The 18,710-nt window shown below is 42.0% G+C and overlaps 1 protein-coding gene across 1 annotated transcript in view; it reads right to left on the bottom strand.

Moving 5' to 3' along the window:
• Window positions 1-18,710, bottom strand: part of LOC139409574 (kinesin family member 1Aa) — a 193,283-nt gene that overhangs the window by 92,665 nt on the left and 81,908 nt on the right. Inside the window, 1 exon segment of the mRNA XM_071154935.1 lies at window positions 15,364-15,506. Within this exon segment, the coding sequence (XP_071011036.1) occupies window positions 15,364-15,506 (143 nt within the window).

Below are 18,710 nucleotides of genomic sequence, written 5' to 3'. Positions count from 1 at the left end.
GGCGGGGCAGGACAGGAAGTGGGGATAGACCAGGGACAGGGAGGTAAGAAAGATGGAGAGAAGCGGAAAGAATATAGAAAAAGACAGAGGACAGAAGACAGAAGGCAGATAACAGAGGACAGAGGACAGAAGAAGTAGCTTGAAATGAATCTGAAACACAAAGTGAAACATTAACTGAGAGTAAGAAGGACACCAGAAAGAGAAGACAGAAGCAGCCCTGCATGCAGAAAGCCACGCAAAAAAGAAGAAGAACACAAAATATATGGCAGTATGGGCATACAGAGCGACTGGAGGGGCTAAGCTAAAATAATAAGATCTAACATCAAGCCAGATGCTCAATATGCCATCGAGCTTCAAGCAAAGCATTAGCAGTCAGTGAGACCTATCAGAATCCTCAATTCAACACTGTCACCCATTTTCCTGAATGAGGTTAGTGCCCTACTGCATACAACACTACATGTATTGTCAGTCTAAAGCACTATTCAATCTATTGACTCTACATCAAGCTCTCCATCTCAAGGCCAAAAGCATGTTTGAATAAAAATATAACGATGAAACACCACACTAAGAACACACAAAAGACTGGACTGTATTGTATTGACAGGGGCTGTGGTTTCCTTCCTTACAGAGCACTAGCCACTAGCCACTAGCCACTAGCCTCTAGCCACTAGCCTCTAGCCACTAGCCACTAGCCTCTAGCCACTAGCCTCTCGCCACTAGCCTCTAGCCTCTAGCCACTAGCCACTAGCCAGACCATACTATGGACATCAAATGTCATCTAAAAGCTAATGAGATTCACTAACTGCTTCACCAGCTACTCTAAAAACCATCCTTACCAAAACATATTACTGTAAAAACCATCCTTACCTAAACATATTACTGTAAAAACCATCCTTACCAAAACATATTACTGTAAAAACCATCCTTACCTAAACATATTACTGTAAAAAACATTCTTACCAAACCCTATTACTGTAAAAACCATCCTTACCAAAACTATTACTGTAAAAACCATCCTTACCAAACCTATTATTGTAAAAACCATCCTTACCAAACCTATTCCTGTAAAAACCATCCTTACCAAACCTATTCCTGTAAAAACCATTCTTACCAAACCTATTACTGTAAAAACCATCCTTAACAAACCCTATTACTGTAAAAACAATTTTTAACAAACCCTATTACTGTAAAAAAACATCCTTACCAAACCCTATTACTGTAAAAACCATCCTTACCAAACCTATTCCTCTAAAAACCATCCTTACCAAACCTATTCCTGTAAAAACCATCCTTACCAAACCTATTCCTGTAAAAACCATCCTTACCTAACCTATTCCTGTAAAAACCATCCTTACCAAACCCTATTACTGTAAAAACCATCCTTACCAAACCTATTCCTCTAAAAACCATCCTTACCAAACCTATTCCTGTAAAAACCATCCTTACCAAACCCTATTACTGTAAAAACCATCCTTACCAAACCTATTCCTCTAAAAACCATCCTTACCAAACCTATTCCTGTAAAAACCATCCTTACCAAACCTATTCCTGTAAAAACCATCCTTACCAAACCTATTCCTGTAAAAAACATCCTTACCAAACCTATTCCTGTAAAAACCATCCTTACCAACCCTATTCCTGTAAAAACCATCCTTACCTAACCTATTACTGTAACAGGAAATCCTTTTCTACTGCAGAGTACCAAGCGGAAGGTCTTCCGTTGAGAAGCAGATAGAACATGGACTGACTGTGCTGTAAGTGAGGTTGAGATTCATGACTGTACTAAGGGATAACTGATCACCCTAAAATGTTGTTGATTTTCCAATCTCGCAGATTTTACAAGAGCTTCACATTCTCTATCAAATGATATCTGGTTATATTAAGAAAGCCAGTGTTTTGTCACGGTTCACTATGTGAACGCAATATACTAAAAGGGAATTTTGACGTGGTTCATTTGGGAATAATGTGCTGAAAGGTCTCTGCAACCTTGTATGGAACAATGACTCTCAGCATTGCAGTTGGTTCTGGTACAGCAACACAGAGGAACATAGTAGGCAGGCGGGTGTTGCTATAGCAACACAGAGGAACATAGTAGGCAGGCAGGTGCTGCTATAGCAACACAGAGGAACACAGTAGGCAGGTAGGTGCTGCTATAGCAACACAGAGGAACACAGTAAGCAGGCAGGTGTTGCTATAGCAACACAGAGGAACACAGTAGGCAGGCGGGTGCTGCTATAGCAACACAGAGGAGCACAGTAGGCAGGTAGGTGCTGCTATAGCAACACAGAGGAGCACAGTAGGAAGGTAGGTGCTGCTATAGCAACACAGAGGAGCACAGTAGGCAGGTAGGTGCTGCTATAGCAACACAGAGGAGCACAGTAGGAAGGTAGGTGCTGCTATAGCAACACAGAGGAACACAGTAGGCAGGTAGGTGCTGCTATAGCAACACAGAGGAGTGCAGTAGGCAGGTAGGTGCTGCTATAGCAACACAGAGGAACACCTTTTGCAGGTAGGTGCTGCTATAGCAACACGGAGGAGCACAGTAGGCAGGTAGGTGCTGCTATAGCAACACAGAGGAACACCGTAGGCAGGTAAGTGCTGCTATAGCAACACAGCAACCAATTCAAAGAAAAACACCAGTCCGTATACTTTCTGTTAAGCCAAGATGGCACACAACACTTCTACAACCATACATTTGGAGGCCATCTGTTGAAACACAGTAGCTAATAACAATGTATAAAAAAAAATGAGATAGCAAACTACAGTAGAGAGAGAAACAGTAGAGAGAGAAACAGTAGAGAGAGAAACAGTAGAGAGAGAAACAGTAGAGAGAAACAGTAGAGAGAGAAACAGTAGAGAGAGAAACAGTAGAGAGAAAAACAGTAGAGAGAGAAACAGTAGAGAGAAAAACAGTAGAGAGAGAAACAGTAGATAGATAAACAGTAGAGAGAGAAACAGTACAGAGAAAAAGTAGAGAGAAAAGGTAGAGAGAGAAACAGTAGAGAGAGAAACAGTAGAGAGAAAAACAGTAGAGAGAGAAACATGAGAGAAAGAGTAGAGAGAGAAACAGAAACAGTAGAGAGAGAAACAGTAGAGAGAGAAACAGTAGAGAGAGAAACAGTAGAAACAGTAGAGAGAGAAACAGTAGAGAGAGAAACAGTAGAGAGAGAAACAGTAGAGAGAGAGAAACAGTAGAGAGAGAAACAGTAGAGAGAGAGAAACAGTAGAGAGAAACAGTAGAGAGAGAAACAGTAGAGAGAGAAACAGTAGAGAGAAAAACAGTAGAGAGAGAAACAGTAGAGAGAAAAACAGTAGAGAGAGAAACAGTAGAGAGAGAAACTGTAGAGAGAAAAACAGTAGAGAGAGAAACAGTAGAGAGAGAAACAGTAGAGAGAGAAACAGTAGAGAGAAACACTAGAGAGAGAAACAGTAGAGAGAGAAACAGTAGAGAGAGAAACAGTAGAGAGAGAGAAACAGTAGAGAGAGAAACAGTAGAGAGAAACAGTAGAGAGAGAAACAGTAGAGAGAGAAACAGTAGAGAGAGAAACAGTAGAGAGAGAAACAGTAGAGAGAAACAGTAGAGAGAAACAGTAGAGAGAGAAACAGTAGAGAGAGAGAAACAGTAGAGAGAGAAACAGTAGAGAGAAACAGTAGAGAGAAACAGTAGAGAGAGAAACAGTAGAGAGAGAAACAGTAGAGAGAGAAACAGTAGAGAGAAACAGTAGAGAGAGAAACAGTAGAGAGAGAGAAACAGTAGAGAGAGAAGCAGTAGAGAGAAACAGTAGAGAGAAACAGTAGAGAGAGAAACAGTAGAGAAAAACAGTAGAGAGAGAAACAGTAGAGAGAGAAACAGTAGAGAGAGAAACAGTAGAGAGAAAAACAGTAGAGAGAGAAACAGTAGAGAAACAGTAGAGAGAGAAACAGTAGAGAGAAACAGTAGAGAGAGAGAAACAGTAGAGAGAAACAGAGAGAAAGAGTAGAGAGAAACAGAGAAAAACGGTAGAGAGAAACAGTAGAGAGAAACAGAGAGAAACAGAGAGAAACAGAAGAGAAACAGTAGAGAGAAACAGTAGAGAAACAGTAGAGAGAAACAGAGTGAAAGAGTAGAGAGAAACAGTAGAGAGAAACAGTAGAGAGAAACAGTAGAGAGAAACAGTAGAGAAACAGTAGAGAGAAACAGTAGAGAGAAACAGTAGAGAGAGAAACAGTAGAGAGAGAAACAGTAGAGAGAAACAGTAGAGAGAGAAACAGTAGAGAGAAACAGTAGAGAGAAACAGTAGAGAAACAGTAGAGAGAGAAACAGTAGAGAGAGAAACAGTAGAGAGAAACAGTAGAGAGAGAAACAGTAGAGAGAGAAACAGTAGAGAGAAACAGTAGAGAGAAACAGTAGAGAAACAGTAAAGAGAAACAGTGAAAGAGTAGAGAGAAACAGTAGAGAGAAACAGTAGAGACAAACAGTAGAGAGAGAAACAGTAGAGAGAAACAGTAGAGAGAGAGAAACAGTAGAGAGAGAAACAGTAGAGAGAAACAGTAGAGAGAAACAGTAGAGAGAGAAACAGTAGAGAGAAACAGTAGAGAGAGAAACAGTAGAGAGAGAAACAGTAGAGAGAGAAACAGTAGAGAGAAACAGTAGAGAGAAACAGTAGAGAGAAACAGTAGAGAGAAACAGTAGAGAGAAACAGTAGAGTGAAAGAGTAGAGAGAAACAGTAGAGAGAAACAGTAGAGAGAAACAGTAGAGAGAGAAACAGTAGAGAGAAACAGTAGAGAGAGAGAAACAGTAGAGAGAGAAACAGTAGAGAGAAACAGTAGAGAGAAACAGTAGAGAGAGAAACAGTAGAGAGAAACAGTAGAGAGAAACAGTAGAGAAACAGTAGAGAGAAACAGTAGAGAGAAACAGTAGAGAGAAACAGTAGAGAGAAACAATAGAGAGAAACAGTAGAGAGAAACAGTAGAGAAACAGTAGAGAGAAACAGAGTGAAAGAGTAGAGAGAAACAGTAGAGAGAAACAGTAGAGAGAAACAGTAGAGAGAAACAGTAGAGAAACAGTAGAGAGAAACAGTAGAGAGAAACAGTAGAGAGAGAAACAGTAGAGAGAGAAACAGTAGAGAGAAACAGTAGAGAGAGAAACAGTAGAGAGAAACAGTAGAGAGAAACAGTAGAGAAACAGTAAAGAGAGAAACAGTAGAGAGAGAAACAGTAGAGAGAAACAGTAGAGAGAGAAACAGTAGAGAGAGAAACAGTAGAGAGAAACAGTAGAGAGAAACAGTAGAGAAACAGTAAAGAGAAACAGTGAAAGAGTAGAGAGAAACAGTAGAGAGAAACAGTAGAGACAAACAGTAGAGAGAGAAACAGTAGAGAGAAACAGTAGAGAGAGAGAAACAGTAGAGAGAGAAACAGTAGAGAGAAACAGTAGAGAGAAACAGTAGAGAGAGAAACAGTAGAGAGAAACAGTAGAGAGAAACAGTAGAGAAACAGTAGAGAGAAACAGTAGAGAGAAACAGTAGAGAGAAACAGTAGAGAGAGAAACAGTAGAGAGAGAAACAGTAGAGAGAGAAACAGTAGAGAGAAACAGTAGAGAGAAACAGTAGAGAGAAACAGTAGAGAGAAACAGTAGAGTGAAAGAGTAGAGAGAAACAGTAGAGAGAAACAGTAGAGAGAAACAGTAGAGAGAGAAACAGTAGAGAGAAACAGTAGAGAGAGAGAAACAGTAGAGAGAGAAACAGTAGAGAGAAACAGTAGAGAGAAACAGTAGAGAGAGAAACAGTAGAGAGAAACAGTAGAGAGAAACAGTAGAGAAACAGTAGAGAGAAACAGTAGAGAGAAACAGTAGAGAGAAACAGTAGAGAGAAACAATAGAGAGAAACAGTAGAGAGAAACATTAGAGAGAGAAACAGTAGAGAGAAACAGTAGAGAGAGAAACAGTAGAGAGAAACAGTAGAGAGAAACAGTAGAGAGAAACAGTAGAGAGAAACAGTAGAGAGAAACAGTAGAGAGAGAAACAGTAGAGAGAAACAGTAGAGAAACAGTAGAGAGAAACAGTAGAGAGAGAAACAGTAGAGAGAAACAGTAGAGAAACAGTAGAGAGAAACAGTAGAGAGAAACAGTAGAGAGAAACAGTAGAGAGAAACAGTAGAGAGAGAAACAGTAGAGAAAAACAGTAGAGAGAGAAACAGTAGAGAGAGAAACAGTAGAGAGAGAAACAGTAGAGAGAAAAACAGTAGAGAGAGAAACAGTAGAGAAACAGTAGAGAGAGAAACAGTAGAGAGAAACAGTAGAGAGAGAGAAACAGTAGAGAGAAACAGAGAGAAAGAGTAGAGAGAAACAGAGAAAAACGGTAGAGAGAAACAGTAGAGAGAAACAGAGAGAAACAGAGAGAAACAGAAGAGAAACAGTAGAGAGAAACAGTAGAGAAACAGTAGAGAGAAACAGAGTGAAAGAGTAGAGAGAAACAGTAGAGAGAAACAGTAGAGAGAAACAGTAGAGAGAAACAGTAGAGAAACAGTAGAGAGAAACAGTAGAGAGAAACAGTAGAGAGAGAAACAGTAGAGAGAGAAACAGTAGAGAGAAACAGTAGAGAGAGAAACAGTAGAGATAAACAGTAGAGAGAAACAGTAGAGAAACAGTAGAGAGAGAAACAGTAGAGAGAGAAACAGTAGAGAGAGAAACAGTAGAGAGAAACAGTAGAGAGAGAAACAGTAGAGAGAGAAACAGTAGAGAGAAACAGTAGAGAGAAACAGTAGAGAAACAGTAGAGAGAAACAGTGAAAGAGTAGAGAGAAACAGTAGAGAGAAACAGTAGAGAGAAACAGTAGAGAGAGAAACAGTAGAGAGAAACAGTAGAGAGAGAGAAACAGTAGAGAGAGAAACAGTAGAGAGAAACAGTAGAGAGAAACAGTAGAGAGAGAAACAGTAGAGAGAAACAGTAGAGAGAAACAGTAGAGAAACAGTAGAGAGAAACAGTAGAGAGAAACAGTAGAGAGAAACAGTAGAGAGAGAAACAGTAGAGAGAGAAACAGTAGAGAGAGAAACAGTAGAGAGAAACAGTAGAGAGAAACAGTAGAGAGAAACAGTAGTAGAGAGAAACAGTAGAGAGAAACAGTAGAGAGAAACAGTAGAGAGAGAATCAGTAGAGAGAAACAGAGAGAAACAGTAGAGAAACAGTAGAGAGAAACAGTAGAGAGAAACAGTAGAGAGAGAAACAGTAGAGAGAAACAGAAACAGTAGAGAGAAACAGTAGAGAGAAACACTAGAGAGAAACAGTAGAGAGAAACAGTAGAGAGAAACAGTAGAGAGAAACAGTAGAGAGAAACAGTAGAGAGAAACAGTAGAGAGAGAAACAGTAGAGAGAAACAGTAGAGAGAAACAGTAGAGAGAAACAGTAGAGAGAAACAGTAGAGAGAAACAGAGAGAGAGAAACAGTAGAGAGAAACAGTAGAGAGAAACAGTAGAGAGAGAAACAGTAGAGAAACAGTAGAGAGAAACAGTAGAGAGAAACAGTAGAGAGAAACAGTAGAGAGAAACAGTAGAGAGAAACAGTAGAGAGAAACAGTAGAGAGAAACAGTAGAGAGAGAAACAGTAGAGAGAGAAACAGTAGAGAGAGAAACAGTAGAGAGAAACAGTAGAGAGAGAAGAGAAACAGTAGAGAGAGAAAGAGAGAAACAGTAGAGAGAGAAACAGTAGAGAGAAACAGTAGAGAGAAACAGTAGAGAGAGAAACAGTAGAGAAACAGTAGAGAGAAACAGTAGAGAGAGAAACAGTAGAGAGAGAAACAGTAGAGAGAGAAACAGTAGAGAGAAACAGTAGAGAGAAACAGTAGAGAGAAACAGTAGAGAAACAGTAGAGAGAAACAGTAGAGAGAGAAACAGTAGTAGAGAGAGAAACAGTAGAGAGAAACAGTAGAGAGAAACAGAGAAGAAACAGTAGAGAGAAACAGTAGAGAGAGAAACAGTAGAGAGAAACAGTAGAGAGAGAAACAGTAGAGAGAAACAGTAGAGAGAGAAACAGTAGAGTAGAGAGAAACAGTAGAGAGAGAAACAGTAGAGAGAAACAGTAGAGAGAAACAGTAGAGAGAAACAGTAGAGAGAGAAAGAGTAGAGAGAAACAGTAGAGAGAGAAACAGTAGAGAGAAACAGTAGAGAGAGAAACAGTAGAGAGAAACAGTAGAGAGAAACAGTAGAGAGAAACAGTAGAGAGAGAAACAGAGAGAGAAACAGTAGAGAGAGAAACAGTAGAGAGAAACAGAGAGAGAAACAGTAGAGAGAGAAACAGTAGAGAGAGAAACAGTAGAGAGAGAAACAGTAGAGAGAAACAGTAGAGAGAAACAGTAGAGAGAAACAGTAGAGAGAGAAACAGTAGAGAGAAACAGTAGAGAAACAGAGAGAGAAACAGTAGAGAGAGAAACAGAGAAACAGAGAGAGAAACAGTAGAGAGAGAGAAACAGTAGAGAGAAACAGTAGAGAGAGAAACAGTAGAGAGAGAAACAGTAGAGAGAGAAACAGTAGAGAGAGAAACAGTAGAGAGAGAAACAGTAGAGAGAGAGAGAAACAGTAGAGAGAGAAACAGTAGAGAGAGAAACAGTAGAGAGAAACAGAGAGAGAAACAGTAGAGAGAGAAACAGTAGAGAGAAACAGTAGAGAGAGAAACAGTAGAGAGAAACAGTAGAGAGAGAAACAGTAGAGAGAGAAACAGTAGAGAGAAACAGTAGAGAGAGAGAAACAGTAGAGAAACAGTAGAGAGAAACAGTAGAGAGAAACAGTAGAGAGAGAAACAGTAGAGAGAAACAGTAGAGAGAAACAGTAGAGAAACAGTAGAGAGAAACAGTAGAGAGAGAAACAGTAGAGAGAGAAACAGTAGAGAGAAACAGTAGAGAGAGAAACAGTAGAGAGAAACAGTAGAGAGAAACAGTAGAGAGAAACAGTAGAGAGAAACAGAGAGAAACAGTAGAGAGAAACAGTAGAGAGAAACAGTAGAGAGAAACAGTAGAGAGAAACAGAGAGAGAAACAGTAGAGAGAAACAGTAGAGAGAAACAGTAGAGAGAAACAGTAGAGAGAGAAACAGTAGAGAGAAACAGTAGAGAGAAACAGTAGAGAGAGAAACAGTAGAGAGAGAAACAGTAGAGAGAAACAGTAGAGAGAAACAGTAGAGAGAAACAGTAGAGAAACAGTAGAGAGAAACAGTAGAGAGAGAAACAGTAGAGAGAAACAGTAGAGAAACAGTAGAGAGAAACAGTAGAGAGAAACAGTAGAGAGAAACAGTAGAGAGAAACAGTAGAGAAACAGTAGAGAGAAACAGTAGAGAGAGAAACAGTAGAGAGAGAAACAGTAGAGAGAGAAACAGTAGAGAGAGAAACAGTAGAGAGAGAAACAGTAGAGAGAGAAACAGTAGAGAGAAACAGTAGAGAGAAACAGTAGAGAGAAACAGTAGAGAAACAGTAGAGATAAACAGTAGAGAGAGAAACAGTAGAGAGAGAAACAGTAGAGAGAAACAGTAGAGAGAGAAACAGTAGAGAGAGAAACAGTAGAGAGAAACAGTAGAGAGAAACAGTAGAGAGAAACAGTAGAGAGAAACAGTAGAGAGAGAAACAGTAGAGAGAGAAACAGTAGAGAGAAACAGTAGAGAGAAACAGTAGAGAGAGAAACAGTAGAGAGAGAAACAGTAGAGAGAGAAACAGTAGAGAGAGAAACAGTAGAGAGAGAAACAGTAGAGAGAAACAGTAGAGAGAGAAACAGTAGAGAGAAACAGTAGAGAGAGAAACAGTAGAGAGAGAAACAGTAGAGAGAGAAACAGTAGAGAGAGAAACAGTAGAGAGAGAAACAGTAGAGAGAGAAACAGTAGAGAAACAGTAGAGAGAAACAGTAGAGAGAGAAACAGTAGAGAAACAGTAGAGAGAGAAACAGTAGAGAGAGAAACAGTAGAGAGAGAAACAGTAGAGAGAGAAACAGTAGAGAGAAACAGTAGAGAGAAACAGTAGAGAAACAGTAGAGAGAGAGAGAAACAGTAGAGAGAGAGAGAGAAACAGTAGAGAGAGAAACAGAGAGAAACAGTAGAGAAACAGTAGAGAAACAGTAGAGAAACAGTAGAGAGAGAAACAGTAGAGAGAGAAACAGTAGAGAGAAACAGTAGAGAGAGAAACAGTAGAGAGAAACAGTAGAGAGAGAAACAGTAGAGTAGAGAGAAACAGTAGAGAGAAACAGTAGAGAGAGAAACAGTAGAGAGAAACAGTAGAGAGAGAAACAGTAGAGAGAGAAACAGAGAAACAGTAGAGAGAAACAGTAGAGAGAAACAGTAGAGAGAGAAACAGTAGAGAGAAACAGTAGAGAGAAACAGTAGAGAGAAACAGTAGAAACAGAGAGAAACAGAGAGAGAGAGAAACAGTAGAGAGAAACAGAGAGAGAAACAGTAGAGAGAGAGAGAGAAACAGTAGAGAGAAACAGTAGAGAGAGAAACAGTAGAGAGAAACAGTAGAGAGAGAAACAGTAGAGAGAGAGAGAGAAACAGTAGAGAGAGAAACAGTAGAGAGAGAAACAGTAGAGAGAGAAACAGTAGAGAGAAACAGTAGAGAGAAACAGTAGAGAGAAACAGTAGAGAGAAACAGTAGAGAGAAACAGTAGAGAGAAACAGTAGAGAGAAACAGTAGAGAGAAACAGTAGAGAAACAGTAGAGAGAAACAGTAGAGAGAGAAAGAGAGAAACAGTAGAGAGAAACAGTAGAGAGAAACAGTAGAGAGAGAAACAGTAGAGAGAGAAACAGTAGAGAGAGAAACAGTAGAGAGAAACAGTAGAGAGAAACAGTAGAGAAACAGTAGAGAGAAACAGTAGAGAGAGAAACAGTAGAGAGAGAAACAGTAGAGAGAAACAGTAGAGAAACAGTAGAGAGAAACAGTAGAGAGAGAAACAGTAGAGAGAGAAACAGTAGAGAGAGAAACAGTAGAGAGAAACAGAGAAACAGTAGAGAGAGAAACAGTAGAGAGAAACAGTAGAGAGAAACAGTAGAGAGAGAAACAGTAGAGAGAGAAACAGTAGAGAGAGAAACAGTAGAGAGAAACAGTAGAGAGAGAAACAGTAGAGAGAAACAGTAGAGAGAGAAACAGTAGAGAGAGAAACAGTAGAGAGAGAAACAGTAGAGAGAGAAACAGTAGAGAGAAACAGTAGTAGAGAGAAACAGTAGAGAGAAACAGAGAGAGAAACAGTAGAAACAGAGAGAAACAGTAGAGAGAGAAACAGTAGAGAGAAACAGTAGAGAGAGAAACAGTAGAGAGAAACAGTAGAGAGAGAAACAGTAGAGAGAAACAGTAGAGAGAGAAACAGTAGAGAGAGAGAGAAACAGTAGAGAGAAACAGTAGAGAGAAACAGTAGAGAGAGAGAGAGAGAGAAACAGTAGAGAGAAACAGTAGAGAAGAGAAACAGTAGAGAGAAACAGTAGAGAGAGAAACAGTAGAGAGAAACAGAGAGAAACAGTAGAGAAACAGTAGAGAAACAGTAGAGAGAAACAGTAGAGAGAGAAACAGTAGAGAAACAGAGAGAGAAACAGTAGAGAGAGAAACAGTAGAGAGAGAAACAGTAGAGAGAGAAACAGTAGAGAGAGAAACAGTAGAGAGAGAAACAGAGAAACAGTAGAGAGAGAAACAGAGAGAAACAGTAGAGAGAGAAACAGTAGAGAGAGAAACAGTAGAGAGAGAAACAGTAGAGAGAGAAACAGTAGAGAGAGAAACAGTAGAGAGAGAAACAGTAGAGAAACAGTAGAGAGAAACAGTAGAGAGAGAAACAGTAGAGAAACAGTAGAGAGAGAAACAGTAGAGAGAGAAACAGTTGAGAAACAGTAGAGAGAAACAGTAGAGAGAGAAACAGTAGAGAAACAGTAGAGAAACAGTAGAGAGAAACAGTAGAGAGAAACAGTAGAGAAACAGTAGAGAAACAGTAGAGAGAAACAGTAGAGAGAGAAACAGTAGAGAAACAGTAGAGAGAGAAACAGTAGAGAGAGAAACAGTAGAGAAACAGTAGAGAAACAGTAGAGAAACAGTAGAGAAACAGTAGAGAGAAACAGTAGAGAGAGAAACAGTAGAGAAACAGTAGAGAGAGAAACAGTAGAGAGAGAAACAGTAGAGAAACAGTAGAGAGAAACAGTAGAGAGAGAAACAGTAGAGAGAAACAGTAGAGAGAAACAGAAACAGTAGAGAGAAACAGTAGAGAGAAACAGTAGAGAGAAACAGTAGAGAGAAACAGTAGAGAGAGAAACAGTAGAGAGAGAAACAGTAGAGAGAGAAACAGTAGAGAGAGAAACAGTAGAGAGAAACAGTAGAGAGAAACAGTAGAGAGAAACAGTAGAGAAACAGTAGAGAGAGAAACAGTAGAGAGAGAAACAGTAGAGAGAAACAGTAGAGAGAAACAGTAGAGAAACAGTAGAGAAACAGTAGAGAGAAACAGTAGAGAGAGAAACAGTAGAGAGAAACAGTAGAGAGAGAAACAGTAGAGAGAAACAGTAGAGAGAGAAACAGTAGAGAAACAGTAGAGAGAAACAGTAGAGAGAGAAACAGTAGAGAGAGAAACAGTAGAGAAACAGTAGAGAGAGAAACAGTAGAGAAACAGTAGAGAGAGAAACAGTAGAGAGAGAAACAGTAGAGAGAAACAGTAGAGAGAAACAGTAGAGAGAGAAACAGTAGAGAGAAACAGTAGAGAGAGAAACAGTAGAGAGAGAAACAGTAGAGAGAGAAACAGTAGAGAGAAACAGTAGAGAGAGAAACAGTAGAGAAACAGTAGAGAGAGAAACAGTAGAGAGAGAAACAGTAGAGAGAGAAACAGTAGAGAGAGAAACAGTAGAGAGAGAAACAGTAGAGAGAGAAACAGTAGAGAGAGAAACAGTAGAGAGAAACAGTAGAGAGAGAAACAGTAGAGAGAGAAACAGTAGAGAGAGAAACAGTAGAGAAAGAAAGAGTAGAGAGAGAAACAGTAGTAGAGAGAGAAACAGTAGAGAGAGAAACAGTAGAGAGAGAAACAGTAGAGAGAGAAACAGTAGAGAGAAACAGTAGAGAGAGAAACAGTAGAGAGAGAAACAGTAGAGAGAGAAACAGTAGAGAAACAGTAGAGAGAGAAACAGTAGAGAAACAGTAGAGAGAGAAACAGTAGAGAGAGAAACAGTAGAGAGAGAAACAGTAGAGAGAAACAGTAGAGAGAGAAACAGTAGAGAGAGAAACAGTAGAGAAACAGTAGAGAGAGAAACAGTAGAGAAACAGTAGAGAGAGAAACAGTAGAGATAGAAACAGTAGAGAGAAACAGTAGAGAGAGAAACAGTAGAGAAACAGTAGAGAGAGAAACAGTAGAGAAACAGTAGAGAGAGAAACAGTAGAGAGAGAAACAGTAGAGAGAGAAACAGTAGAGAAACAGTAGAGAGAGAAACAGTAGAGAAACAGTAGAGAGAGAAACAGTAGAGAGAGAAACAGTAGAGAGAGAAACAGTAGAGAAACAGTAGAGAAACAGTAGAGAGAAACAGTAGAGAGAAACAGTAGAGAGAAACAGTAGAGAGAGAAACAGTAGAGAAACAGTAGAGAAACAGTAGAGAGAAACAGTAGAGAGAAACAGTAGAGAGAGAAACAGTAACACACATTTCAAACCAGCAATATCAGTGCCAAGCGCTGGCCCCTTGTATGCTGGGAGAGAAAGAGAGAGAGAACACAGAGAAAGACAAGAGGAGAGACAGGAAAACAAAACTGTGAGGGATTCACTCATTCACTCAGTGTTAGCTGAACAGCTGATGCCAACATACTGGTTTTGCTAGCATACTGGTTCTGCTAGCATACTGGTTCTGCTAGCATTCTGGTTCTGCTAGCATACTGGTTCTGCTAGCATTCTGGTTCTGCTAGCATACTGGTTCTGCTAGCATACTGGTTCAGCTAGCATACTGGTTCTGCTAGCATACTGGTTCTGCTAACATACTAGTTCTGCTAACATACTAGTTCTGCTAACATTCTAGTTCTGATAACATACTAGTGGTGCTAACACACTGGTGAAGCTAACATACTGGTTCTGCTAACATACTGGTTCTGCTAGCATACTGGTTCTGCTAACATACTGGTTTTGCTAGCATACTGGTTCTGCTAGCATACTAGTGGTGCTAACACACTGGTTCTGATAACATACTGGTTCTGCTAGCATACTGGTTCTGCTAGCATACTAGTTCTGAAAACATACTGGTTCTGCTAGCATACTGGTTCTGCTAGCATACTGGTTCTGCTAGCTTACTGGTTCTGATACCATACTGGTGGTGCTAACATACTGGTTCTGCTAGCCTACTGGTTCTGCTAACATACTGGTTCTGCTAACATACTGGTTCTGCTAGCATACTAGTTCTGAAAACATACTGGTTCTGCTAGCATACTGGTTCTGCTAGCCTACTGGTTCTGATAACATACTGGTTCTGCTAACATAATGTGGTGCTAACATACTGGTTCTGCTAGCCTACTGGTTCTGCTAACATACTGGTGGTGCTAGCATACTGGTTCTGATAACATACTGGTTCTGCTAGCATACTGGTTCTGCTAGCATACTAGTTCTGACAACATACTGGTTCTGCTAGCATACTGGTTCTGCTAGCATACTGGTGGTGCTAACATACTGGTTCTGCTAGCCTACTGGTTCTGCTAACATACTGGTTCTGCTAACATACTGGTGGTGCTAGCATACTGGTTCTGCTAACATACTGGTTCTGCTAGCATACTGGTTCTGCTAACATACTGGTCCTGGTAACATACTGGTTCTGCTAACATACTGGTCCTGTTAACATACTGGTTCTGCTAACATACTGGTTCTGCTAGCATACTGGTTCTGATAACATACTGGTTCTGCTAGCATACTGGTTCTGATAACATACTGGTTCTGATAACATACTGGTTCTGCTAATATACTGGTCCTGCTAACATACTGGTCCCGCTAACCTACTGGTTCTGCTAACATACTGAGCCAGGAAAATAAGACCAATCCACACACTCTTCTCTTAACCCACAGACGAGAGAGAGAGAGAGAGAGGGGGGGGGGGGGGGGGGGTGAGAGAGAGAGAGAGAGAAGAGAGAGAGAGAGAGAAATGACGAGGGGCACATATCTGTACATTTGTGGTGCACGTGGGGCACACATCTGCACACAATTTTCAGGGACACTACTTTGGCTCGTGGGCACTACCTCTAGCTAACAAGTATACAAAAGTACCCGAGAATCCCTTTAAGGTCACGTTAGGCCCAAATGGCACCTTATTCCCTATGTAGTGCACTACTTTTGACCAGGGCCCATATTGAACTACATAGGAAATAGGATGCCATTTCAGAGTCAACCTTTATGAAAATGGTGGAAGGACAGCAGATTGGACAATCCCTTACTTTCGAGGATGTCTCCCAGTCCCTGGGATAGGAGGAGGTCCCTCAGACGACACACCTCCTCTTTCAGCTCACGGACCAATCGGTTGTTAGGGTCCTCATTGATGACAGCGTTACAGCGGATCTGTTTGGCTCTATCTGCATACCTGATGTGGGAAGAGGAGCACCAACATGATGAGACCTGAGGAGGAAGGGAGGAGCACTGGGACCTGAGGAGGGGAGCACTGGGACCTGAGGAGGGAGGGAGGAGCACTGGGACCTGAGGAGGGGAGCACTGGGACCTGAGGAGGGGAGCACTGGGACCTGAGGAGGGGAGCACTGGAACCTGAGGAGGGGAGCACTGGGACCTGAGGAGGAGGGGAGCACTGGGACCTGAGGAGGAGGGGGAGCACTGGGACCTGAGGAGGAGGGGGAGCACTGGGGCCTGAGGAGGAGGGGGAGCACTGGGACCTAAGGAGGGGTGCACTGGGACCTGAGAAGGGGAGAGGAGCACTGAGACCTGAGAAGGGGAGAGGAGCACTGAGACCTGAGAAGGGGAGAGGAGCACTGGGACCTGAGGAGTGGAGCACTGGGATCTGAGGAGGGGAGAGGAGCACTGGGACCTGAGGAGGAGAGAGGAGCACTGAGACCTGAGGAGAGGAGCACTGGGACCCGAGGAGGACAGAGGAGCACTGACATGATGAGATCTGAGGAGGGGAGAGGAGCACTGGGACCTGAGGAGGGGAGAGGAACACTGGTACCTGAGGAGGGGAGAGGAGCACTGAGACCTGAGGAGGGGAGAGGGGCACTGAGACCTGAGGAGGGGAGAGGCGCACTGAGACCTGGGGAGGGGAGAGGGGCACTGAGACCTGAGGAGGGGAGAGGAGCACTGAGACCTGAGGAGGGGAGAGGAGAACTGGGACCTGAGGAGGGGAGAGGAGCACTGAGACCTGAGGAGGACAGAGGAGCACTGAGACCTGAGGAGGACAGAGGAGCACTGACATGATGAGATCTGAGGAGGGGAGAGGAGCACTGGGACCTGAGGAGGGGAGAGGAACACTGGGACCTGAGGAGGGGAGAGGAGCACTGAGACCTGAGGAGGGGAGAGGGGCACTGAGACCTGAGGAGGGGAGAGGCGCACTGAGACCTAGGGAGGGGAGAGGGGCACTGGGACCTGAGGAGGGGAGAGGAGCACTGAGACCTGAGGAGGGGAGAGGAGCACTGAGACCTGAGGAGGGGAGAGGAGCACTGAGACCTGAGGTCTCATCATATTAGTGCTCCTCTGTCCTCCTCAGGTCTCATCATGTCAGTGCTCTTCTGTCCTCCTCAGGTCTCATCGTGTCAGTGCTCCTCTGTCCTCCTCAGGTCTCATCATGTCAGTGCTCCTCTGTCCTCCTCAGGTCTCATCACATATGCAAAAAAGTGGCATCTCCTGAGTGGGTACTCGATTACACCATTCAGCAGTGTAACACTGTAGCTGTAACTTTGAAGGGTGTTTGAAGAGTGGAGCTGACACAGAGAACAAGCCCTGGAGGAAAACATCATCTGTTGTTATGCAATACGAAGATAGGTCTCTTTACAGGGCCTTGTCCTTCAAATCATCACTGATCAGCTGCTGTGTGGTAGAGAGGGAGAGAGAGAGAAAGGGAGAGAGAGAGAAAGAGGGAGAGAGAGAGAGAGAGAAAGAGGGAGAGAGAGAGAAAGAGGGAGAGAGAGAAAGAGGGAGAGAGAGAGAAAGAGGGAGAGAGAGAGAAAGAGGGAGAGAGAGAAAGAGAAAGAGGGAGAGAGAGAAAGAGGGAGAGAGAGAGAAAGAGGGAGAGAGAGATAAAGAGGGAGAGAGAGAGAAAGAGGGAGAGAGAGAGAAAGAGGGAGAGAGAGAGAGAGAAAGAGGGAGAGAGAGAGACAGAGGGAGAGAGAGAGAAAGAGGGAGAGAGAGAGAAAGAGGGAGAGAGAGAAAGAGGGAGAGAGAGAAAGAGGGAGAGAGAGAGAGAGAAAGAGGGAGAGAGAGAAAGAGGGAGAGAGAGAGAAAGAGGGAGAGAGAGAGAAAGAGGGAGAGAGAGAGAAAGAGGGAGAGAGAGAGAAAGAGGGAGAGAGAGAGAAAGAGGGAGAGAGAGAGAGCGAGAGCGAGAGAGAGGTGACAGCATTGCAGGTGTGCATGTGACAGCATTCCCTCCCACATATGCCCCCCTAGGCACAACTATGACAACATAACAAACAAAAACGGGTCACAACTCCTGCAGCTCTGTCGCACGCTGGGTACAGTATGTACATAGTCAATAGTAGGCTTCGAGGGGACTCCTATGGTAGGTACACCTATAGTTCATCCCTTGGCAGTAGTACTGTAGACTACTTTATCACTGACCTCAACCCAGAGTCTCTCAGAGCGTTCACAGTCAGCCCACTGACACCCCTATCAGACCACAGCAAAATCACAGTCTACTTGAACAGAGCATTACCCGATCACGAGGCATCAAAGCCAAAGGAACTGAGTAACATTAAGAAATGCTATAGATGGAAGGAATGCAGTTTGGAAACCTACCAAAAAACAATTAGGCAACAACAAATTCAATCCCTTTTAGACAATTTCCTGGGTAAAACATTCCACTGCAATAGTGAAGGTGTAAACTTGGCAGTATATTTGACCTCTCAGCTTCCCTATCAAATCTAAAAATCTCAAATAGAAAACCGAAGAAAATGAACAACAATGACAAATGGTTTGATGAAGAATGCAAAAATCTAAGAAAGAAATTGAGAAACCTGTCCAACCAAAAACATAGAGACCCGGGAAACCTGAGTCTACGCCTTCACTATGGTGAATCACTAAAACAATACAGAAATACACTACGGAAAACGAAGGAACAACACGTCAGAAATCAGCTCAATGTAACTGAAGAATCCGTAGACTCTAACCACTTCTGGGAAAATTGGAAAACACTAAACAAACAACAACACGAAGAAGTATCTATCCAAAATGGAGATGTATGGGTAAACCACTTCTCCAATCTTTTTGGTTCTTTAACAAAGAATAAAGAGCAAAAACATATACATGATCAAATACAAATCTTAGAATCAACTATTAAAGACTACCAGAACCCACTGGATTCTCCAATTACCTTGAACGAGTTACAGGACAAAATAAAAACCCTCCAACCCAAAAAGGCCTGTGGTGTTGATGGTATCCTCAATGAAATGATCAAATATACAGACAACAAATTCCAATTGGCTATACTAAAACTCTTTAACATCATCCTTAGCTCTGGCATCTTCCCCAATATTTGGAACCAAGGACTGATCACCCCAATCCACAAAAGTGGAGACAAATTTGACCCCAATAACTACCGTGGAATATGCGTCAACAGTAACCTTGGGAA

The sequence above is a fragment of the Oncorhynchus clarkii genome, chromosome 5 (genome assembly GCF_045791955.1).
Source record: "Oncorhynchus clarkii lewisi isolate Uvic-CL-2024 chromosome 5, UVic_Ocla_1.0, whole genome shotgun sequence".
Classification (NCBI taxonomy): domain Eukaryota; kingdom Metazoa; phylum Chordata; class Actinopteri; order Salmoniformes; family Salmonidae; genus Oncorhynchus; species Oncorhynchus clarkii.
The sequence above is the reverse complement of the archived record's forward strand: the minus strand, read 5'-3'. Positions and strand labels throughout refer to the sequence as shown.